This window comes from Sciurus vulgaris, assembly GCF_902686455.1.
Source record: "Sciurus vulgaris genome assembly, chromosome: X".
NCBI classification, from domain to species: Eukaryota; Metazoa; Chordata; class Mammalia; order Rodentia; family Sciuridae; genus Sciurus; species Sciurus vulgaris.
Window position 1 is genome coordinate 20877639 of NC_136471.1, and position 25431 is coordinate 20903069.

The 25431-nt window shown below is 40.6% G+C and overlaps 1 protein-coding gene across 2 annotated transcripts in view; it reads left to right on the plus strand.

The window, feature by feature from the left end:
• Positions 1 to 25431, plus strand: part of FRMD7 (FERM domain containing 7) — a 52400-nt gene that overhangs the window by 15254 nt on the left and 11715 nt on the right. The window contains exons 2-5 of one of the 2 annotated variants that reach the window (XM_079122666.1): positions 13279 to 13383; positions 14170 to 14212; positions 16476 to 16554; positions 19223 to 19320. In XM_079122666.1, the coding sequence (XP_078978792.1) occupies positions 13279 to 13383; positions 14170 to 14212; positions 16476 to 16554; positions 19223 to 19320 (325 nt within the window). The remainder of the gene's footprint in view (positions 1 to 13278; positions 13384 to 14169; positions 14213 to 16475; positions 16555 to 19222; positions 19321 to 25431) is intronic. The other variant, XM_079122667.1, reaches the window with a different exon arrangement.

A 25431-nucleotide genomic window follows, 5' to 3' on the forward strand; every position in this document is an offset into this window, starting at 1 on the left:
TTGAACCCAGGGTTCTTAACCACTGAACCACATCCCCAGTCCCCCCGCTTTTTTTAGAGACAGGGTCTCACTAAGTTGCTTAGGGCCTCACTAAATTCCTGAGGCTGGCCTTGAACTTGCGATCTTCCAACCTCAGCCTCCTGAATCACTGGAATTGCAGGTGCGCACCACCACACCCAACGTAAATAGATATTTTCAAAGGCATTATTCCTTAGGGACTTCTTTGTAGAGATTCAGGGAAATGCACAACCTGCCAAAACAGAGTGGGTCCCTACCTGCTCACAGCCCAGCTGGGCAACACAGTGAGAACTCTTTCTAAATGGAGCAAAGCTAATTGAAGGAAAGAAGAGACAGGAACTGGGAGCAGGTGAGGAAAGGGAGGCTAAAGGAGGAGAGGAGACATTAGAGTAATAAGCAAAAGGAGCAAATCAAAATAACAGAATTTAAGTGTTGAGCTAGCAGTGTAGCATATGCCTTCCCATCCCCAGCACCACATATTTAGGTATTTATTTCTTTTCTATCCTTCATATACCTAGATATTAGTTTTTCCTTTATATTTAAGGACAGTTTGGCATATTAAATGAGCCCATTACTGGAGACCAGAACACCCATCCCCACATCTGCTATTCATCTGCTGAAAGACCCCAGGCAAGTCACTTTCCTGCTCTGGATCTCGATCACCACACTTGTAAAATGAGGGCCTTGGAGTATGTGATCTCTAATGGTCTCTGTTGTGTCTTGGGTGTCTCATATTGCTAGATATATACAGAATTGATTTCAAGCTTAAAAAAATTCCAACTATCATTTAGAATCTGGTAGTGCCTTATGCACAACACATGGATTTAGTGCTAAAGCATTACGTGGAACAAACAATTATAATTGTTTTAATTACCCAGAGTAGCTAGTAATTTCGACAAGACTTGGGAACACTGTCTTGAGAATGTTGTTATTACACTGTCACTTTGCAACAGTTTTTCCAGTATAGGCATGATAATTTCAATGTCCCAGGAGTGGGGGCAAGATTTCTATTAGGATGGTAATCTTGTGGTGGTTTTCTTCTTCTTTTTTTTTTTTTTTTTCTTATTCCCATAGTTTAAAGGGTTTTTTTTTTTTTTTTTTTGTACTAGGTATTGAACTCAGGGGTGCTTAACCACTGAGTCACATCTCCAGCCTTTTTAGTATTTTATTTAGAGACAGGGTCTTGCTAAGTTACTGAGGCTGGCTTTGAACTCATAATCCTCCTGCCCCAGCCTCCCAAGCTGCTGGGATTATAGGCATGTGCCACTGCATCTGGACAAAGAGTAATTCTGAGTGGAGAGAATATCTTAGACTCCATTTAACCTTTGTAGCAAACAATGTGAGTCAGATGCAACCTGTCCAGGCCATTGCCACGTCCACCTAAGGCCCCAAGGCAATGACACATGTAGCTTTGTTAAAGTGTCTGCCAGAAAATATCACCTATCAGATACTAGACTAGCTATGTAATTCCAGAGTTTTCTTCCTAATTTGTTTTTGTTGGTATCAATATGGTAAAGGGGTGGTGGTCAGGCAGCCACACAGTTTGATTTTCCAGGACCCTCCCCAGAACAGTTAGATGGGCCAGAAATCTTTCTCAGCAGTTAATTCGAAGTAACTTTAAACCTCCCATCTTTCACACATGCAGCACTTTGAACTGCTTTATGTTTTCAGAAATCAAATAAAACCCAGCTATAACTGGTGTGAATTTCACACGTGCACATGCAACTCTAAGCTAAGGGTTGTTCTCTCTGCTTATTCTTATTGGGAAACCTTAAGTACCCAGTTAAATGGTGCTTGCCTTCAGGGATTATGCCCGAGTCCTATGGATGCTGGAGAAAGGGCTTAGGTTGACTTCCTCTTTCTTTGTGCTTTGATGTCATTCCACCTTGCTCTCCAGATACAAACAGCCAAGGCTGACTCTAGATAGCACTCCATCTCAACTGCTGCTACCTGGTAATTAGGCTCTTGAGGCTCTCAGCAACTGTTTTAACACTGGGAGTTTAACTCCCAAAGGATTACAGCCTGGCCAATGAAGTTCTGCTCTGACCTAAAAGAACACCCTTTCCTAGTTCTCCAGCACACACTTTCAAATTCTGTTCAGTTTATTTGTTAGAAAACCGGTGGCATCCAATTATATCGGTAAATGTGAAATATGTAAGATGTGTGTTTTTTTCAATGTCAGAATATTTGCATTTTTAATGAGAACAATCTTTTTTAAAGAGTTTTTTTTTTTTTTTTTTTTTTTTTTTTTTTAAGAAGCAGCCCCAAGCTGGTGTGGTGGTGCACACCTGTAATCTCAGCTACTAAAGAGTGACAGACAGGAGGATCACAAGTGCAAGGCCATCCTTGGCAATTTAGCAAGCAAGAGTCTGTCTTGAAATAAAAATTAAAAATGGCCTGGCAAGCTGGTGCATGCCTGTAATTCCAGCGGCTCGGGAAACTGAGGCAGGAAGATGGCGAGTTCAAAGCTAGCCTAAGCAACAACGAGGTGCTAAGCAACAGAGACCCTGTTTCTAAATAAAATACAAAGTAGGGCTGAGGATGTGGCTCAGTGGTCAAGTGCCTCTAAGTTCAATTCCTGGTACCCCCCCCCAAAAAAAAACCCTTGAAAAAAAATTAAACTAACTGGGCCTGTAATTCAGTTGTCACACACCCTGAGTTCAATCCCAAATACAAAAAACAAAAAATGGTCCCAGGGTTTAATCCCCAAGAGGTTCCAGGATTCCCACAGGTAGCCTATGCATGCTAAGGAAGAAGAAATGCTTGCTTTGCGGGGAGGGGTGTCCAAGCTCTTTGAAAACACCTACCTATCACTGTTTATAAACGTTGGATTGAAGTGAAGGTATACATCAAGATGCAGAATCATATTTCACTATGTCTGAAATTAAATCAGCATTATCAAAAACATGCTTAGCCTAGAAATGCACCAAATGGAACCAAAATGCAAAAATATGTCCAGACTCCATGTTCTACTTAGCACAAGTCTGATTCCCAACTTAGACTGCTCTGCTTGATTGTGGGTTCCAAAATGCAATTTGTAACGTGGAATCTGAAGAGACAAAAAAGAGATGGAAATTAGGGAAAAGTAGCTAGAAGGAATTAGTTCACCATGGTCTCCACAGAGATGCTAAGGGGCAACAGTTTGTATTATTATGAATAAAACTGTTTCCCGGTCAGTTGCAAAAGACATAAAACAAAAAGAACCTCTGAGAGTCACCACAAAAGAGCAGAAAGAAAGTGCCAGGTGGATGTCTTTCAAAGGAAATAGTTAACACCTCAGAGGTGGGGTGTCAAAAGAATATTTGATCAGTTTAAATCAGCAGAAGGTTTTAGATATGACAAACCATGATTTTCTTTTCAAACCTGTTGCACAGTTAGGGAGTGTCAAAGTGGGGCTCAAATATGTGCATGGATCGGTGAGGAATGTTCAATAAATCCTGCTTGCAGACAGGTCAGTGTGGGAGGAATTCAGTAATGAGGTGCGGGTGGGAATAAGGGAGGCAAGATGCCTGGTTAGCCCCTTGGCATACATGTAATTGTTGGGACAACTGGTAAAGGAACGAATAGCAAGCATGAGTGAAGTGGCGCATAAAGTGAATAAAAGATTGCAGAATGTAACCTAAGTGAGGTCATGGTGTGTGCAAACCCTTACCTGCCAGAAGGCAAAAGGGGAGCAAGCTTCCAAGGCCTGTAAAGAGAATACCAGGAGCCAGGTGCAGTGGCACACGCCTGTAATCCCAGTGGCTCGGGAGGCTGAGGCAGGAGGATTGCAAGTTCAAACCAGCCTCAGCAACTTAGGGAGTCCCTAAACAACTCAGTGAGACCCTGTCTCTAAATGAAATATTTTTAAAAAGGGCTGGGGATGTGGCTTAGTGGTTAAGCACCCCTGGGTACAATCCCTGGTAGGAGAGAGAGAGAGAGCGAGAGATAGAGAGAGAGAGAGAGAGAGAGAGAGAGAGAGAGAAACCACGACTTTCCCTCTTTCTCTTTAAGTTCTATTGCACCCACTATAAAGACACGTGTCACATCTTACCTTTTCCTCTTTTCACTTACTGCTGCCTTAGTCCAGGCTGCCATCTTCTCTCATCTGAACTACAGTGGCAGCCTCAGATTGTCTGTTACCAATTTTCCCTCCTCTTGCACCCATCTCTTACACCCTTGTTTCTCAAAGCACAGTCATAGGCCGGCAGCATGTATCACGCCTAGGAGCCTGACCAGTTGTCAGAAATACATATTCTCAGGCCCCACACATAGCTCTTGAATCTGAAGCTGCACTTCGTCGTTTGAGAAGCTGGGCCCTATTTCCAGGCTAATGTTTCTAAAGCACAACTCATGACTATGTCAAGTCGCTACTTAAAATCATTTAGCTACTTCATCCCCACCTTGCTCCCCACCTTCATTGCACATGGCTTTGTGTGCTATGCCCCAAAAGGTATGTATGGCTCTTGCCCACTTTCTCAGCCACTTATCTCACTTTCTCCTTCAGTAACAACCAACTGCTTGCAAGTTCATCATCCACACCAGTTTTCCTAATCTCTTCTGCCTCTGATGCCCTTCTTTCCCTTTCCTCATTTGGTTACCCCCAACTCTTGCTTCATATCTGATTAGGTGTCTCCTCTGTTAGGAATCTGTTAGCCATCTCTTTGGTTTGGTGCCTGTTGGAGGCAATCTCATAATGACTCCTGCCTACAAGCCTCCACAAAGGGACTTGGTCCAAACTGCTATGATGAACCAGTGATGTGCCTGCTCTGCCTGCCAGCTTATGTGCTAATGCCTGGGTCTTACTCACCACAGTCTCCCTGGAGACTAGGAGAGAACCCAGCACAGAGCAGAGGCTCAATGTGTTGAACTGGAGAGAGGGTCAAAAGGGACACAAAAGGGTAAAGGCAGAAACAGAAGGACAAAGGCAACTGTGTCAAAATTAAGCTGAGTTTTGGCAGATGAAAACCACATCAGGAAAACAAAAGGAACTCAAAAACGAGAATAAAGAATGAGAAAAATTCATGCTAAAGGAAAAGGTGAGGGGTTGGCTTTTAAAATGTTCCTGTCATCAAATGTGATGGCGCACACCTCTAATCCCAGAGACTCAGGAGGCTGAGGTAGGAGGATCTCAAGTTCAAGGCCCACCTCAGCAACTTAGTGAGGTCCTAAGCAACTTAGCCAAAAGAAAAAATGAAAGTGGCTGAGGATGTGGCTCCGTGGTTAAGTGCCCTGGGTTCAATTGCTGATACCAAAAAATAAAAATAAAATAATAAAACAAAATGTCCCTGTATATTAGGGTGGCTGCTATTGGCTAAGCATTACCTATGGCCATGTGGAATCAAAGGGTTAAAATGACCAAAAGGTAACTTAGTTCAATTGCCTCTGGAAGAATAAACAGCAGGCACTGGTTTCTATGAGGGAAAAGTAAGAGTCATGTATTCCATCCCTGTAAGTCCAGATTTTGAATATTCAAAGGAAAACTGCCCTTGTCAAAAGAGGTCCTGGGGCTGGGGAGATAGCTCAGTTGGTAGAGTGCTTGCCTCGCAAGCATTAAGTCCCTGGGTTCAATCCCCAGCACTGCAAAAAAAAAAAAAAAAAAAAAAGAGAGAGAGAGAGATCCTGTATGTGGCCAGAATGGTATTAGCTAGGTGACCATACTTCCAGGATTGCAGAAGAAAGTTTCACTTTATAAGCCTGTTGTGGCAATATAATTTTTATTAGTGCTTCTGTTACCCTCAAAAGTATCCAGGTTTGGTTGACAAATCATATGGTCACTATAAATAGTCAATGGTTATTGAGTTCTTCCTTCACCATGTAAAGTACCTTACATGAATATACTTATTGGATACTCAGTATGAGTCCTTATTGAAGCTGCAGTATAATTCACACAGCAGAATCTTTATCCCTTCAAAGTGTACAACTAAATGGTTTATTATATATTCACTATGTTGTGCATCAAATTCCAGAATATTTTCATCACCCCAAAAACCCTATGCTAATTAGCAGTCACTCCCTATTTCCACCCCTCTCCCCCAGACCCTGGCAGACATTAATTTGCTCTGTCTCTATGGGTGTCCCTATCATAGATATGGCATCACACCATTTGTGTCTGGCTTACTAACCATCCTATTTTATAATTGAGGAAGCTGAGTCTCATAGAGATGAAGGAACCTGCCCAAGACCATCTCCCTAGTGGGTTGAAGAGTTAGAACTAGTCTCAGGTGTGCCTGGCTCCAGAACCCATATTCTTAGCCACCATGATATGCTGCTCCTTCCTATTTATTTCAGGTGCTCAGCCTTGGAACTCCTCTTTGACCTTTTATAATTGGATGCATTCTTTCCAAAATGCATCACAAATCTTCATTATTTGAGAATGGACTTACTGTTGGGAAAAAAATAATAAAGAGAAAGTATGGTAACCAAAGTGCTATGGACTGAGTTGGATTCTCCTCAAATTCGTGCACTGATGCTCTCACCCACGATGTGAATGTATTTGGAGATAGGGCTTTTAGAAAATAAATGAGGTTGCCAGTACAGTGGTGAATGCCTGGCAGGTATTTGGGAGACTGAGGCAGGAGGATTGCAAGTTCGAGGTCAACCTCAGCAACTTAGCAAGACCCTGTCCCTGAATTAAAAGGATGTGGTGGCACATATCTGTAATCCCCACAACTTGGGAGACTGAGGCAGGAGGATAGCAAGTTCAAAGCCGGGTTCAGCAACTTGGTGAGGCCCAAATTAACTTAGCAAGACCCTGTCTTAAAATAAAATAAAAGAGGGACTGGGGGTGTTGTTCAGTGGTTAAGGTCCTCTGTTTTCAATCCCCAGTATTGAAAAAAAGTAATTAAGATTAAGTGAGATCATAAAGGTGGAGTCCTTATCAAATAGGAAGGGTCATCTTATATGAGGAGAAAGAGATCTGTGTTCTTTCTGCCCCCAGGCCCATGTAGCAACACAGTTAGAAGGCAGCCATCTGCAAGCAAACAAGAAAGTCCTTACCAGAACCTGACAAGGCTAGCACCCTCATTCCAGATTTCCAGACTTTAGAACTGTGAACAAATAAATTTCTATTATTTTAGTTGCCCAGTCTATGGTATATTGTGATGGCAGCCTGAGATGAGCAAGACAGTTATATTTGGAGTGAAAAAATGAGATAGAACCATAAAGGAGAATGAGTGATTAGCATTTATAATGTTGAGAATAATTTCATAAGGGGAACATAAATATTTTGAATGTCAGAATCAACATTAGAAATAGAGAATCATCTATAAGACACAGTATGATATTATGCTTTTAACTTATAAAATGTATTGCATTTCTCTAGAAAATATAATACACAGAAGGAAAAAGTAAAAATAACCTACTAGTGCTCATAGTGTGCTATATTTAATTCCAATTTATCCTTTTTGAAATCCTTATTGGGCCAGATGCAGTGGTGCATGCCTGTATTCCCAGTGGCTTGGAAGGCTGAGGCAGAACGATCACAAGTTCAAAACCAATCTCAACAACTTAGGGAGACTCTGTCTCTAAATTAAAAGAGCATAAAAAGGACCAGAGATGTGGCTCAGTGGTTAAGTGCCCCTGGGTTCAATCCCTGGTACCAAAAATTTTTTAAAAAATCCTTATCGTACAGTTTGAATTTTTAAAATTATGCAATCAGCATAGAGATATATTAGAATCTCTTTTTTTCTAATGTTGTCTAAAGTGATTGTTGAGCAGTTAATTGATAAAATTTGCTAAAGCAGAAACACATAATAAGTCATATCTGTATATACGTGAATACCCTAAATTATTTATTTTAACATAAAACATATATATTTACATTCATATACACCATCAATAATTTCCAGTATTGGTTTATGTATCGTGGAAACAGAATTTAGATGCTTGGGAATCAATTTGAGTCCAGTATTCTTTCATATTTTGATGTATTTTTCTCCTCCAATCTTTTACTGCTGCCATAGTCAAAACTATTTGACAGTATAGTTTTGCAGATTGCTCCTTACTGAGCCTTAGAAAAAGATCAAATTAATTTTCATAAAAACAACTCTGGCTTCCACTGCTCATAACAATTTTGGTAAACATGTAAGTTCATTAAATTGCAACCAAATAACAAGTAGTACTGTAAAACATATGTTCAAGAAAAGAATTACTCATCGGACTCGGTGAATGTCAAAGTACACAATCAGGGCTGGGGTTGTGGCTCAGTGGTAGAGAGCTTGCCTAGCACATGTGAGTTTGATCCTCAGCACCACATATAAGTAAATAAAGGTCAATCAACAATTTTTAAAAATTTAAAAATAAAAGTACACAATCATACTAGTGTAGTCTGCTGCCCATGAACTTTCATCATAACATGAGCATATGCCAATATTTTTTTCCATTTTAAAATTTTTAAAATTTATTATTGTTGTTATGGTTATTGTTATTAGTGTGTGTGTGTGTGTGTGTGTGTGTGTGTGTTTGTTTTACTGGGGATGAAACCCAAGGGCACTCTAAACCCCCAGCCCTTTTTAGTTTTTATTTTGAGACAGGGTCTCACTAAGTTGCTGGCCTCAAGCTTGAGATCCTCCTGCCCCAGCCTCCTGAGTTGCTGGGATTTACAGTAGTGTGCCACAGTTCCTGGCTTTACCAATGCTTTGAAGTGGAAATGGAAAGCATTGTCTGCATCATTAAGTGGAAGTTGGTTAAGACAGTTTCTACTATCCTTGCTTATTAAACAAAAAAAGTCCAGATGCACAGAGCAAAAAGTTAAAGTCCCCCATGCTCTCTTCACTGATCATGCCATTAACTGTTTGCTGCACCTTGTTTTATACCCATTTCATTGCATTCATCTGTAGATGTGCCCAGCTTACATCATATAATGTGCCAGGCACGGGAATAAGACTTTGAGGTGAATTATCTTGTTTAATCCTCATAACAAGCCCATGAACCCATGAGATAATACCACCATTATCTCCATTTCATAGACGATTAAACTCAGGCTCAGAAAAGTTCAGTAATTTTCCTAAGGTCACATAATGACAAAATGTTCTTCTTCCTGAGAGGATTACCATACTAATGTACTTGAATCAAGTTAAATATTTGGGTCCATTTATCTATTTATTCAGTAAACATTTACTGAATGTCCACTCTTTGCCAGGCACTGTGCTTAATTACCAGGTATTCAAACACATTTTTTTTTTTCTTTTGCAGTTCTGAGGGTTGAACCTAGGGGCATTCTGCCACTGAGCTACCTCCCCAGCCCTTCTTATTATTTTTTAAATTTAGAGACAGGGTCTCAGTAAGTTACTGAGGTTGGTCTCAAACTTTTGATCCTTCTGCCTCACTCTCCCTGCCAAGTAGCTGGGATTATAGGCATGCAATCCCACACCCAGCTAAACACGGGGTTCTGTATTTAGGTACCTGGAAAAGGTAAATCACTCTCGGTGTTACACGATTGCCCCAATTCGTTCAGTTAGAAATTGAGTAGAGCAAGATTACAATCCAGGTCTATTTTAATGAATCCGTTATATGACAGCTCTAGATGCATAGAAAGTTGCGTGTCTTTTGAGTGAGCCTCTTTGAATACTGTTTCCATAAGAAGATGAGTTGTTGCTGTTGTTATTTGGTACTGGGGATTGAACTCCGGGTGCTTTACACTGAGCTACATCCCCAACCAATTTTATTTTTTATTTTGAGACAGGGTCTCAGTAAGTTGCTGAGGCTGGCCTTAAACTTGCAATCCTCCTGCCTTAGCCTCCTGAGTCACTGTGATTACAGATGCACACCACTGTACCTGTGAGGAAATGAATTTGGAACCCCCAGGAATCAATGTCCAATGGTTATGACCCAGGAAATTAAATATTATAATATGTATTTGTGTGTGTGTGTGTATATATATTTTACAGTACTCTACTGTATATTTATTTTACAGTACTCTAATCTAAGGGAGATGACAGCAAGACAGGACTTCAGGCTGGAGTTTCAGATTCTTGAGAAGGATTAACTGGTGGTACAGAATTTAGATCTACTGGGTTGGGGATATAGCTCAGTTGGTAGAGTGCTTGCTTTGCAAGTACAAGCCCTGGGTTCAATCCCCAGCACCGCTAAAAAAAAAGAATTTAGATCTACTAAGGAGCTCGATTAGAATGTTGAAATGTGCCAACTTGAACAAGAGCAAGAAATTGTATAGAGAATCAGAAGTCAAGAAAAGAGAAAATAGGAAAGTCATATATAAGGAAATACCATGACAAAGATCATCATAACATAAAAGTGAAGGAATTGGATCATAATGGTAGAAAAATTAAAAGCTGCATGTTGACACAGCACCAAGACCATACGTATTTTGCAACACACTCCGGGAGGCTGGCCCATGTGAACGTACGCTATGGAGGGCTGAAGGGAAATGCCTGTCCAGAACGGAGATGGGGGTGGAGGGCACAAGCCACGTGAGCGCCTGACCTCCAAATGCATAAATGCCAAAGGCTTTTTAGAGCCGTTTGGCAACATTTACAGGGATGGAAGAATCAGGGGATTATTCTCATAAACACGGTATGGGATCCTACCGAAGGGAGCAGAAAGCCTTGATTCAAAACCTTAAAAGGATGACTATATATTCGTTGTGACTACAGAAACATTTAAATATACAAACACATGGAATGTGTCAGTGTTGATAGGGAGGATTAAGTGCCCCGATGGAAAATCAGAATAAAAATGAAGAGGAAAAAGGAAAATCTTGAGCGTCTTAAATTGTTTGCAAAGAAACTGGAGTCTATGACGGAATTTGGTCCTCGTGACTGAAATGCTTCTTTGGTGTTGGAAAAAGTATTGCTGTCATCCCGCTCTCTTTAGAAATTCCTTTTTTTTTTTTTCATAATAAAAATCCCGAGGCAGCTCCTTGTCTGGAGGACTTTAAAAATAGGAGCGATTTCATCTGTCTGGAATGGTCTGTGTCAGCACTTGCCCTAGGCAAGGTTGCTACATAGGCGAAAACGCCCCCGCCCCCTTCCCCCTACCAGGCACCCTCATCCCTAGCCCCCCACGCCCTTGGCACCCCCCACCCTCAGGGCTGACTCTGTTTTCCTGGCCCGTAGCTCCCACGTGAACTCCCACATCAAATCAACCCCCTTTTCCTCAGTACAGCAGCTCTCTCCAGGTGCTAGGGATGCAGTAGGTTTCACCCTTTGCAGCCTATTTGCATTTAAAAATAGGACCCTGGTTAACCCAAATGAATCTTGAGTTGGTGGAGCTCTGGGCTGTGTAACCAAGTGGAGGGAAGTCCAGGGGGAGAGGGGTGTGTTTTTGGTCAGTGGGGGAAGGGGGGAGGTAGGCCGCCTTCCTGGAAGCTATTAAATCCCAGATGTGGGCTCTGTTCACTGTGCTGCTGCCTTGGGGTGGGGGTGGATGGACTCTCTGACCTCTCAAGGTTGCTGCCGATTCTATGGGTCGGTGATTTCCAGCTACATTTCCCTGCACCCACTTCCTTTGCAGCGCTCCGGGCACCTCGTGACTCTGCTTTAACTAGGGGTTTTCAGCAGTTTGTCTTTGTGCCTATCAGCCAGGGCCCAATTTTCCCATCACCGTCTTCCTTGCAACAGCAACACTTGGGCTCAGCAATGGTGACTGCTGAAGATCAGCGCCAGCCATACTCAGTTCAAAGAGATTTTCACAGACAGCTCTTCAAAGCTCTTATTCTCAGAGATGTATAAGGAAGGCACTGCTTTATGCTCTCTGAGTGTGTGGGCTTTATGCAGAAAAATATTTGTGGCCTTATGTGAACAGAGTCTGTCATATGCAGATTTGGTGGGCAAAGCTGCCAGGCAAAATCTACCCAAGGAGCATATATGATTAATTGGGTCCATTTCACATTGGATCAGCAAACATTCAAGAGCCCTACTATGTGCCAGGCTCTGAGTTAGACCTGATGAGTAACAAGAAAAAGAAAGCACTGCTTTAAATACATCCCATAATGTTGCATGTATTTTTTCACTTTCATTTAGAACAAAGTATTTTAATTACTCTTTTGATTTTTCTCTTTGACCCATAGGTTATTCAGAAATGTCTTGTTTGATTTGAAAAAATTCAGCTTTTCCCAGATTACTTTCTAATGGGGATCTCTAATTTAATTCTGCTATGATCATAGAATGTACTTTAAATGACTTCGATTTTTTTCAACTTCATTTTGATTTGTTTTCTGGTCCAGTGCATGGTATATGCTAGTAGATGTTCCATATCCAACTAAAAATATGCATATTCTGTAATCACTGTGTGGAGCATTTATTATATAAATGGCAGTTGGGTCAAGTTGGTTAAGAATGTTATACAAGTCTTGGGCTCAGGGTGTAGCTCAGTGACAGAGCACTTGCCTAGCATGTGTGAGGCACTGGCTTCAATCCTCAGTGCCTCATAAAATAAATAAATAAAATAAAGGTATTGTGTTCATCCACAACTAAAAAACATTTTAAAAAGAAAAAGAGCACAGTCCCAGCTGTGGAGGAATTCAGTCTAAGGGAAGATAGACATCCAGTGTAAAAAGCGCCATGTATGAGGTGAGCCAGGGTGCATGGGAGCACAGGGGGCTGCCCTTGGCCAATAAGGCTGATAGCATCAGAGACAGCTCCCCTGGGGAGATGACATCGGAGCTGAGTAGGAGTAAGCCAACCACAGAAAGGTGGGAAGGGAGGTCTGTGGAGAAGGGATGACATGAGCAGAGGCATAGAGGCATGAAGCAACTTGACATGTGTGGGGAACTGTGAGCAGGCTGTGATTATTAGGGGAAAGTGTCAGGGAGAGGGGACAAGAAATGAAGCTGGAAGGGCAGGTCATGTGAGGGAGAACCCAGTCTCTTGTGCTGAGGAATACAAGCTTTATCCCAAGGAGAGCCTCTGAAGGGTTTTAAGCAGGAGAGTAAAGGGTCAGATTTACATCTTGATTAAACTATCTGTCAATTGGGGGAAAATCATTCAAATTGCCTCTGAGATGAATTGATTAAAATTTCCATTGAAAGGATAAATTTGCAGATTAAGCCAGGGTTAAGTGCAAGGCTCTCTTCTTCCAAGGTCTATCATTAGGCTGAGGCTCTTTCGGGGATATTGCTGAAACCATGTATGCATCGATGCACATATGTATTTGTAAAGCTCCCAACATCTTCTAGGAGAAGCAGGTCCTTTAAATGATGTAGTGGGTAAAGGAAATGGGTTCTAGGAAAGTCTTGTTGCTTCAATCCTTCATTTCAAACTGCAGTGACAACATCAGGTTAAGAAAGTACAAACTGAGCTGTGATCTCTTTGTTTTGTTCAGCAAAAGTCATCCGGAAAGGCACTGTTTAACCTGAGTTGCAGCCATCTCAATCTTGCCGAAAAGGAATATTTTGGATTAGAATTCTGCAGTCATTCTGGAAACAATGTAAGTTGCTTTTATTATAGGCTTCTTTGTGTTCTAGAAATGCTTCCAAAGGCAATTGGAACTCAATCCCCTGACTGAGAAATGAAAAAACATTTACACCCTTGCAAAATGATAGAATGCAATCAGTATTGTCCCTTCCTCATTGTTTTTTAAAAGTCACCTCCGTTTTTCAACCACAAACTCTTGTACCACATGCTCCCATTTTGTCACTCTGAACAGTTGACCGAACTATCTATTTTGACTTTCCAGAGGCTGGACCTCAATCCCCAGAATTAAGGCTCTTGACCTCCCCAGGAAATCTTTAGGGAATTCTTCCCTCCTATTTCTCAGTCCTAAAATTCACGAGGTTCATTCACTGTGTCCTGCCCTGGCATATCTCTACTCCAGGACTTTCCTAGAAAGCCTTCTTAGGTTTATTAAGCAGTCCTTTGTGGGGACCGTAGGATTCAAATGCCTTCATTAGTCTTTGTAGCAACTAACGAGACTTGTGTGTGACACGTCTGTCATCCAACTGAGGCAGGGGAGCAGTGATTCAAATGTCAACAACAAAGAGTTTATAGATCAACAACGTTCACTGTCATTGGAAAAATATGAGGAGGCAGATTGAATGTGGTGAAGGTACACCATCTCTAGGACACTGCTGTTTGTTTCCCGCTATCTTTAGAAAGCTAAATAGTCCTGGTATTTGTTTATTTCATGTTGCCCTTTATCTGGTACCGAAAAGAAAAAAAAAAAGATGCAATCAATGCCATGTTCTACCATTTTTTTTCATTGATGTTATTACAGGTTTGGTTGGAACTTCTGAAGCCCATAACAAAGCAAGTAAAAAGTAAGTATGGAAAATCATTTAAGGAATATAGTTCGCAGTTCACACTTGAAAAATATTTCAGCAATCCCACACAATTCCTCACCTTAACATAAGGGGAGAAAAGGGCTTTGATATATTATCTCAATCCTTCATACATTCAGTAAATTTGGCAATTTAGAAAATTGTTTTAATTTTGCCTGAGATGAAGAAGATCATGCTGCTGGATCTTTGAGTACATCTGAAGAACACTGGTAATTATGGCACTCTGTGGATTGACTCTAGGAATAGATCTCATACTCTGGCACTGCAAATCTTCAAGCATCCTTAATGTCAATCTGCAATGCCATTCACTTTCTGCCTGAAGACTCTTTAGTTTTATCTCATCACAAACACCCCCCACCGTTTGCTTCAGTTCGTATTTGAGTGCCTTCTGTGCATGAACTATTTCCCCCTAGTGTGGTGGTTCTCACATTTCAGTGTGCCTTAGGATCACCTGGGGTTCTTGCTAAAATGCAGATTCCCAAACCTCTGGGTTGATCACCAGCAACCTGCATGTTTAACTACTTCTGCAGGTGTTTCGGAGGCAGATGGACATCAATCAACACTTTAAAAAACACTGTTTGGTGTCTCTTCTCCTGATTCCTCTTCTCCCACCTGCTCTTTACATGTGGGTGCTTCTCACAGTTCTGTCTGTTCCTGCTGTGTAATGATCATCTGTCACATTATTCTAACATCTTCCAAACTGATTCTCCCCAATCCATCATCTCCATTACTCCCAAAGGTATCTACTGAAAATACAACCCTGACCACATCGGTCTCCTGCTTAAAATGCTTCCTGACTCCCTATAACCCACAAAATATGGTCCAACCTCTTCAGCATGATGACGCAAAGCCCTGGTCTCTTACTACCCTTCTATCTTTGCCCCTACCACCAACCATTTGTATTCCTATCTGTTTCTTCTTGAGAAAACTAACCTTAGGTATAGGCATGATAGATAAAATATAGGACGCCCAATTAAACTGGAATTTCAGATAAACAATGATTTTCATCCCATGTAATTTTTATCTAACTGAAATTCAGATTGAACTGGGACGCCTGCACTTTTATTTGCTAAATCTGGTAGCCTTACTCAGGTCTCAGCTCCTGTAGGAAGACTTCCATGAGAAACTCTTTTCTCCCTCTTGTGCTTTCCCAGTACTCAGTGCTTACAACAGTTTGTGGATTTGTATTTATCTTTCTAGATATCAATCTCACATACCACAAGGCAGCTCATAGTTGCCATTATATTCCCAGTGTCTGCCTACTACAGTCCTTGGCACATGATAGGCACCCAAGAAATATTTACTGAGTATCATTTATTAAATGGTGCTAATGCCATAAATATGTGGTTACTTTTTGTGTTCTTTTTAGATATACATGACAGTAGAGTGCATTTTGACATATTATACATACATGAGCATAACTTACTCTAATTACGATCCAATTCTTGTGGTTGTACATGATGTGGAGTTTCACTGGTCATGTATTCACATGTGAACATAGGAAAATTATGTCCAATATGGTTACTTTTTTTTTTGGGGGGGGTGCTGGGGATCGAACCCAGGGCCTTGTGCTTACAAGGCAAGCACTCTACCGACTGAGCTATCTCCCCAGGCCCCAATGTGGTTACTTTTGATATACAAAAAAAAGTATATACTTTGATATACTTTTGTGGTGCTGGTGATGAAACCCAGGACCTTGTGCATGCTGGGAGAGTGCTCTACAACTGAGCTATACACACCCCTGGCCCAAGTTTTTTATTTTCAAATGCAAGTAGGTGTAAAAATAGGTAAATAATGTGTATTTTAAGATAGAGACATTGGTCCACACTACTTCTACTTTCTTTAATGAGAGCCTTAAGCTAAGTGATAATCATGTATTCCAGCTGAAGTTAAGCCCTTTTCTCAAGCAGGAATGCAGAATGCCAAACAGCAAGTGGTAGATTTTTCTGAATGGGACACTTCTTAGAAGAGGGCACATCTTTACACAAGGAACTAAAAGGGAGCAAGGGTATGAAAGGGGTAGGAAAACTTTCCCAATTGCTGTCCACATGGGGACATAATGCAGATTTGGCAACACTATATAAATGAAAACTTGAAATTTAAAATAAAAGTCTATAGGAAGGACTAATGGAAAGGGGAGGAAAGTAGAAAAGTGTGTGTGTGTGTGTGTCTATGTGTGTAAAGACCTGTAACTGTTATGATGGACATTTAATTAAAACTTATGGAGATATTGTGTTTTAAGATCCTAAGGAAGTTGTTTTCAAATTTATGGTGAAATTTTTCCCAGTGGACCCTGGACATCTTCGGGAAGAACTTACAAGGTATAGAACCTACCTTTGTGTCTACTGCATGATGTTACTTGAGAATCTTCATTCTCCATTGATTGGGAAGGGGCTTCTGACTCTCCTTAGCAAGGCTTGGCTCTAAGTCACTCTCTGGGAGATGGCAAGGAGCTAGATAGAGAAAGGGCCTGGCTGGTTTCCAAGATATAAATCTTCAAAAGTTTGGAGCTACAGGGAGAAGAAAGGTGATGTTCTAGAAGTGATAGCAAACCTGGGTGACCCTTGGGGGTTATGTTATTAACTGCTACAGCAATAACCAGGCTCTCCCTCATAGCATGTGTTTCAATCAGTACAGGCATGATACCAGCTGATTTCCATGGACATTGAAAATAGGCATGTGTGTGTGTATGTATGTATTTATGTGAACACACACACTCACATATATATATATGCATATATATATACATATATATCTCATAGGTAGAAACTGAGACATTCTGTAATGATGATATATACTTATTAAAGATGCCCTTTGAATGACAATGTAAACCTACTTCTGCAAAAGTTCATTGCCAACACAACACTTCCCCAAACCTTACTCTGCTTTCTAGACTTAGACTCTTACACATAGAACAGATCCAAGAGATAACCTAGTCCAACCCTCTTGTTTTGCAGATGAGGAAACAGGTCCTGGGAGTTAAAGTGGTTTGGCCAACATCACAGGATGTTGGCAGTTTTTCTTCCTGACGTCTCCCCTCCTACGTGGTTCACAGCTAGTTCAACTTGGCCCCTTTTATACAAGGAAATTTTTCTGAGGGGGTCTTTGCAGAAGTTACTTTTCACAAGCCTCCCTTCCTATATTTCTCTCCAAATTCTCTCCACATTTGTGAGTTGTAGGCCAGTTTCCCAGATAACCTGATATCTTGGTATTTATATTAGTTTGCATTCATAAACCCATTTCGGTTGAGCTTTAAATTATGACCAATTTTGATGGAGATAAACTCTCTCCCCCGCAAAAAAAAACAACTCGAGAAAAATCAATGTGATGATGAATGATTCATCAGCTGTTCAGAGCAAAGATTTGGTATTTGTAGCAGGCAGCTGCCTTCTTAACAGCAAGGAATGTGTCAAATGACAAGAAGTTTCTTTCTTGTTAGGAACACAATGAAATTCACTTTTCTTTTAGCAACTTAACTGATTTTTTCTCATTTCCATCTATATATGAAAACAGGCAATGGCAAAGTTTAAATTTCCTTTCCCTTTTCCCCACTGGTCCATTTAAGACTACTTAACTGGGTGAATTCATAAGGATACCTTCTTTGAGGCTAATACGTGGATTTCTGAGTGGTCTGCAAATATAATTTTTCTAATTGAGTCATTTCTAATGCATTTGGGAGCCCACAATTCTAAGGGTTATAATGATTAATGGTTTTGTAAACTGAATAATCATCTGCTAAATTTTTCAATCTGTATTTTCATCTATCACCTGTAATTAATTTTGATGGACCACATGGCCTTCAAGCCTTAACTAGTTACCAGAAAGATCCACAGAACTTCATTTACAAAATCACATTTTAGCCAGGAGTGGTGGTGCACAGCCATAATCCAGCTACTCCGAGATGACGAGGCAGGAGAATCATAAACTCAAGGCCAGGCTGGGCAACTTAGCAAGACACCATATCAAAGTAAAATAAAAAGGACTGAGGATGTAGCTGACTGGTAGAGTGCTTGCCCAGCATGTACAAAGCTCTGGGTTTATCCCTAGTGCCAAAAAACATGCATTTTGTATAGGGAAGCACCCACAATAGAAACTCAGTATTTTAATGTATAAAATAAAATATCAAAACCAGTTTTGAACCATAGAAGAAAGCAGTGGTAGAGTCTTTGTTGTACACATTTTCCCCTGAAAGTTGATTCTCCTTTGATAAGGTCTTAAATGTGTGGGACAAATGCTATCCTTCGTTTTATGGGTCCCTGATGAGGTATTGGTGGGGAAAATGGCTGTTTCATTCAGCAAACATTAGTTATATACCTACTCTGTGTGAAGTGTTGGACTCCAGTGATACAGTTAGCAATTCAGGCAAAGGGAATAATGTGGTCAGAAACCTGGCCCCAAGTCCTTAATTTCTGAAATCATAACCTTTGGATAATAAGATCTTGATGAATCATATCAGCCCTCTCTGCATAAGTGTAAACCAGGCTGATCATTCCTGTTCCACCAACCTCCTTGTCATAGCAGAGAGGACTTGATAACTCTGTTTTGTGTGTGATGCTGGGAATGGAAGCTAGGGGCTCATGCATGCTAGGAAAGCACTCTACCACTGAACTACACCCCCCAGACTTTGGCTGCACTTTCTGAACAGTCCAATGTTGGCCTCACAAAGGCCTTCATTCTTACTGGGTCTTCTTTCCTCTCTAGCTTGGAACGTGGCTTTGCTATGTGGCAGAAACTACCAGAGGATGATTGGCCACTTCCCTCAAGTTGGCGGGAGGATTTGGCCAGGACGATTCCTAATGGCTGCAAAAATTGCCAATGTGCTGGATCAGCACTTTGTGGTCTGAGGCTGGTTTGGGGCTGAGGCAGATCTTACGCATTACTCACCACTGGGGGTGCCATTCCTTTCTTGAATCATCTTAGGTCTGGCAGAAGTGAAATACTCTTTCTTATTCCTGTTTCTCTAAGAGATTTTCCCCAACTTCTTTGCAGGTATCTTTTTACTCTTCAAATAAAGAAGGATTTGGCTCTAGGAAGGCTTCCGTGCAGTGACAACTGTACAGCATTGATGGTATCTCACATCTTACAATGTAAGTAACTAATGTCTGCTTTGGGGCCTATCAGCCAGAGACCCAAGCAAAAGAGCTGAGCATCCCAGCATGCCTGTCACTGTGTTAGGGTTTAACAGCATGTGCAGCACAAAGAGGCTGCTTCATTGTTGCCATTGAGATTGGGATCAAATTCTGTTCTGTCTCTACTACTTTCTAACAGTGGTAGGGCAAGTCCCTTTCCTTCTCTGAACCTGAGTGCCCTTGCCTTTGAAACAGCTATAAGAATACCTTCTCACAGGGTAGTTCTGTAGATCAAAAGTAAATGCTGATTTTCTTCTACCTCAGTCCAACCTTCCCCTCCCACTGCCCCTGGGCTTGCTGTCCAGGAACTGGTTTGGACAAATCTGGGCATGGACTTTGCCAGGCAGGCACTGGCTCCCTCTGTTTGCCCCCAGGATACATTTCTGGTATGTGCTCTCTGCAGCACACTGTCACGTTCAATATGATTTCTGTGCTGCTCTTTATCATGGTTCCAGAGAACAAAGCATAGAGTACAGCAGGTGGAGAGAAGCTAAAAGGAAAAACGGCCCCAGGCATCTATTAGTGTTCCCCATATCCTAGCAGCCTTGTAGGCTGAATAACAAAGGTAGGTGGAGGAGGCAGAACAGTGGGGGCCTGCCTGGGAGGGGTGACATTGGGCAGGCCTGGCTGCTCCTGTAGCCCTAAGGGTAGAGTTTAGGCAGCTGGAGATAGCATCTCTTCTTCTAAGGCCAGCTGGACTTTCTCTCTTTTTTAGAGGCCTCCCAAGAATACACTGTTCCTTAATAATCCTGCAGAACCATAACTTGAGTTTCTTGTTTCATAAGTTCATTTCTGACCTCTGCCCCCTTACCTTCCTGCCAGCCCATAAATGGTCGATTTCTGATTTCACTAGGAACTCCAGAACGAAGTGCTTGGATAAGGACAGTGTCTCAATCCATGTTTATCAAGGGACTCTTGGCTGGGATAAGTAAAGAGGACTGAAGGAGCTCAGCAAGGCAGAGGGCCCATCAGGGAAGGCTGATGGAGGAGGTGGCTTTTTGCTGGACCTTAAAGAGACACTGGGGAATTGGATAGATAATGGTAGGCAGAAAAAACAGCGTGAAATAAATGGTGGGAGGGGGCAGAAAGGAGTGTATATGGGTGCAGAATGACCCAGTATAGCTCAAGCACGGTGTGTATTTAGAAGCAGTGAAAAGTGAAGCATCATTTTGAAGGGTCCTGAGTGCCAAGGTCCTTCACCATATATCCAGTATTTTATTTGGCACTGGGATGTGGGGCCTGGGTAGAGCAGATAGAGAAAACACTGTTGGAAAACATCCTTCTCCACTAGCTGCCTCTTAAGGTAGCCACCAGTGGGTTGGAGTTTCTGGGTGGCAGGCCTCTTTTGGGGGATCCCAATTTCATTCTTAAACAATTCTGCCTTATGGGTTTGAGCATTCCCTAGTGGCCACTTCAGGCATAGCACAGAGCCCTTCCGCTTTCTATTTGGTTTATCAATAGAAGTTCTTTCCATTGGGAAGCTGGGTGGTGGGAGGGCTAGAGAATTAAACTTCCACTGAGTTAGCTTCTCATAATTGATCCTGGTCAGATTCACTGGATGCTAAGGTAGTATGCAGATCACAACCAGATTACTCATTTATCTGTTCTTCTTTTTTTAACCTTTATTTTGTTTTAGTTTTCTTATTGGTGCTGGGGATCGAACCCAGTGCCTCAGGTGTGCTAGGCAAGTGCTCTACCATGAACAACAACCCCAGCCCCATTTATCTGTTCTTTTATTCACTCATCCAGTATTTGTTGAACACCTGTTGTATTCTAGGCATTCAAGAACCCCACATTCTGACCTTCTCACCTGCTTAAGTCTGTCTTGCACCCCATCTAACCGGATATTCCCTCTCAATCACCACTTGTACGTTTCAAATTAAGCTTCTCTTTATTGAACTCCCTTAGTAACCCTTCTTTGCCATTTATTCAACAAAAATTACTTTTGCTTATCAAGTATATACCACATGCCAAATATTATTATAGGTGATTGAGGCCACAGCAGGGAACTAAGACAAAAATTCTTACCCTCATGGAGTTTGCATTTTTGACAGTGGAGGAGAATCAGGTAATGATCAAAATAAGAAAATAAATTATATGATGCATATTAGAAGGTGAGAAGGGCAATGGAGAAAAATTAAGCATAGAAAAGAGATGAGGGATTCTGGGAGTGGGTACTGAATATTTAAATGAAGAGGCAAGTGGGGGTAAGTATACTGTGAAGGGGATAGTTGGACAAAGATGTGAAGGAGGCGAGAGACCAAGCCATGCAGCAAAATCTGGTGGAACAAAGTTCTAAGCAGAGAGAACATTCAATGTAAGACCTGAGGTGGTAGCATGCCAGGGGTGTTGGGGAAACATCAAAAACTATTGTGACTAACTGGAGCTGAATGAGACAGGGAGAGAGTAATCCTGAAGGGCCTTAGAGACCCTGTCTTTACATAAAATATAAAAAAGGGTTGGGGATGTGGCGCAGTGGTTGAGCAGCCCTGATTTTTTTAAACATATTAAAAACTAAGTCTGAGGTGCTCACCCGTAATTCCAGCAACCTAGGATCCTGAGGCAGAAAGATCAGAAGTTGTAGGCCAGCCTCAGCAACTTAGCAAGACCCTGTCTCAAGAAAAACCAAAACAAACTAAAACATATAATAATTTACATAGTTTACATAAACTCACCTGTTTACATAAATTTACATAAATTCACCTATTTAAAATGTACAACTCAACAACTTTTTGTAAATTTACAGAGTTGTGCAACCATTACCACAAACGAGTTTTAGAAACTTTCCATAATGTCAAAAGAGCTCTCTCAGGCCCATTTGGGATCACACTCTGTTCCCATGCTTAGCTCCAGGCAACCACCAATTTATTTTCTGTTTCTCTATATTTGCCTTTTTTGAACATTTCATGTAAATTGAATGATCAAATATATGGTCTTTTGCATCTGACTTTTTTCCACTCAACACAATATTTTTTTAAATTCATGAATGTTTCAGTTTGTTCCTTTCTGTCACTGAGTAGTAGTCCATTTTATAGATGTACCATATTTTGTTCCTTTATTCACCTGGTCATGGACATTTGGATTATTTCCAGCTATTATAAATAATTTTCTAAACATTGGCACACCAGTCTTTGTATCTCCTGGGCATATTCCTGAGTGTAATTGCTGGGTGTTGTGAAATACTTAAGTTGAATATTTTAAGAAACTGCCAAATTATTTTCCAAATTGTGACATTAACACCAGAAATGTATGAGGTTTCCAATTTTTCTATACTTTTATTAACGTGTGTTATTGTCTTTTTAATTATGGCCATGAGAGTTATTATGAAGACATATCTTATTGCAATTATAATTAGCATTTTCTTAATGACTAATGATGTTGAACATCTTTTGTGTGCTTATTCCTGTTTTCCTTGGTAAAATGCTTATTTAAATCTTTTGCCCATGTTAAAATGAGTTATTTTACTATCGACCTTTTTTTTTTCTTTTTTAATTTTTTGGTACTGTGGATTGGGCCCAGATGTGCTTAACTACTGAGCCACATCCCCAGGCCCCTTTTTAAAATTTTTTTATTTTGAGACAGAGTCTTGCCAAGTTGCTAAGGACCTCGAAAAGTTGCTGACACTGGCTTTGAACTTGAGATCCTCCTGCCTCAGCCTCCCAAACTGCTGGGATTATAGGTGTGTGCCACTGTGCCAGGCTCATTTGAGAATTTATCTTTTTACCTTATTTCTGAACTTGCACTTATGTTCCATGAGTCTTCACATCTGTCCTTTTATCATTACTACACTGATTTTATTGTTGTAACTTTGTAGTAGGTTTTGAAATAAGGAAGTATATATCCTCCAACTTTATTTCTTCTGCAGCATCGTTTTGATTAATCTGCATCCTGTTCATTTACATGTAAAATTTAAGCTTATCGATTTTTACCAAAAAAAAGTCTGCTGGGATTTTGATGGGGATTCTCGTAAATTTATAGATCAATTTTGGAAAATGTTGCCGTCTTAATAATATCAAGTCTTCTAGTTCATGAACATGAAATATCTTTCTATTTGTGTAAGTCTTTTAAAAAAATTTCAGCAATGTTTTATAGATTCCAATGTACAAGTCTTACACATCTTTCATTGGACTTAGTCCTCAGTATTTGATTCTTTTTTATGTTATTGTAAATGGAATTATTTTCTTAATTTCATTTTCAGATTGCTCATTGCTCATATATACAAATATATTTACCTTTTGTGTATCAATTATCTCTTTGTTGAACTTATTTATTAGTTTTAGTAGTTTTTGTGGGTTCTTTATGATTTTCAACATACAAGATCATGTTTACTACAAGTAATGACAGTTTTATCTCTTCCTTTTTAGTGCACATTCTTTATATATCTTCTTGCCTGATTGCAATTATTAGAACCACCACTATCATGTTGGGTAAAGCAGCAAGAGCAGATATATTTGTCTGGTTCTGTTTTTAAGGGAAAGTTTTTAGTCTCTCACCATGTGGTATGATTCTGATGGTAGTTATGGGTTTTTTCCATATTTTTATTGGTGCATTCTAATTATACATAATGGCGGAATTCATTGCTACATACTAATATGTGCACACGAAATAACAATATAATTTGGTCAAAAACATTCCCCAGTATTCCTTTTCCCCCTCCCCTCCTTAGCTGTAGGTTTTTTCTTTGCATGTTTGTTTTATTGCAGGGATGGGGATTGAACTCAGGACCTCACACTTGCTAGAGAAGTGCTGTACCACTGAGCCATGTCCCCTGCCCAGCTATAGGCCACCACGCCCAGCGAGAGTCTATTTACTCTTACACAACATATATTTCTAATAGGTGTGGATATCTGATTTTCCATTTTATGTTAGAATTCAATGACCAGGAAGTAATTCATATAAACCTGATAGGGAAAAAGCAAAAGCAAAACAAAACAAAAACAATGACAACAACAATAAACAAGTATAAAGAAGATGAAAGAATCCAGTAAAAGCAGTATGAGGTCTTTTACATTAGGGCAGATAATCCTAAATACCTCAATTGCCTGCATTGGCATAATGCTATGATAAGTGTTTATAATAATAAGCTCGAGACATCTAGAAAAGAGTAAATTATGATCGTGTGTAAACTGCTAGGTATTTGAAAGGCCGGAATGATTTCTAGAATGATTCATCTCCTGGATATTCCAGATAGCTGGGGATTTACTAGATTCCCAACGTATAGAGTGATAAATTGGCTGAGACTGGCTTGCATTATAGTTAGCATGTTTATTCCCCTTTCTTGATAATATATGATCAGGGTGGAGTGAAGTTGTGGGGATGAATTAGTTTACTAGAGCTGTCATGGAAAATACCAGAGACTGGGAGGTTTAAAGGAGAGAAATTAATTTTCTTATGATTCTGGAGGCTGGAAGTTCAAGATCAAGGTGTTGGCATGTTTGGTTTCTTCTGAAGCCTCTCTCCTTGACTTGCAGATGGCTGCCTTCTTGCTGTGTCTTCATATGGTCCTTTTTCTGTGCTCACATTACTTGCATCTCTTTCTTTTATTTTTTTTTATTTTTATTTTTTTGCGGTGCTGGGGATCAAACCCAGGGCCTTGTGTATGCAAGGCAAGCACTCTACCGACTGAGCTATCTCCCCAGCCCCACTTGCATCTCTTTCTATGTCCAAATTTCCTCCCTTTATATGAACACCAGTCAGATTGAATCACAGAGCCCCCTAATGTCCTCGATTTTAACTTAATCACCCCTTTAAAGGACCTATTTCAAATTGAGTTGTGTTTGGTGGTACTGGAACTTAGGACTTCTGCATTGGGGAGACAAAATTCAACCTATAACAGGGGCTGGTTGGAAGTAGGAGATACAAGAAGAATGTGGGAAAAGACTATCCCAACAAAATATGCAGCTGTGGTCTTGGAGCCTTTAAGACCTATTAATACTAGTTCTTTAACTTACTATACTGAAACATCATAGCAACCAACTGCTTCTAATTTGAAAAACAGCCAGTCAGTCCTTCCCTACAGAAATACAAATATATGCATATCATGGGGTCAGAGGCATGGAGCTACAACTA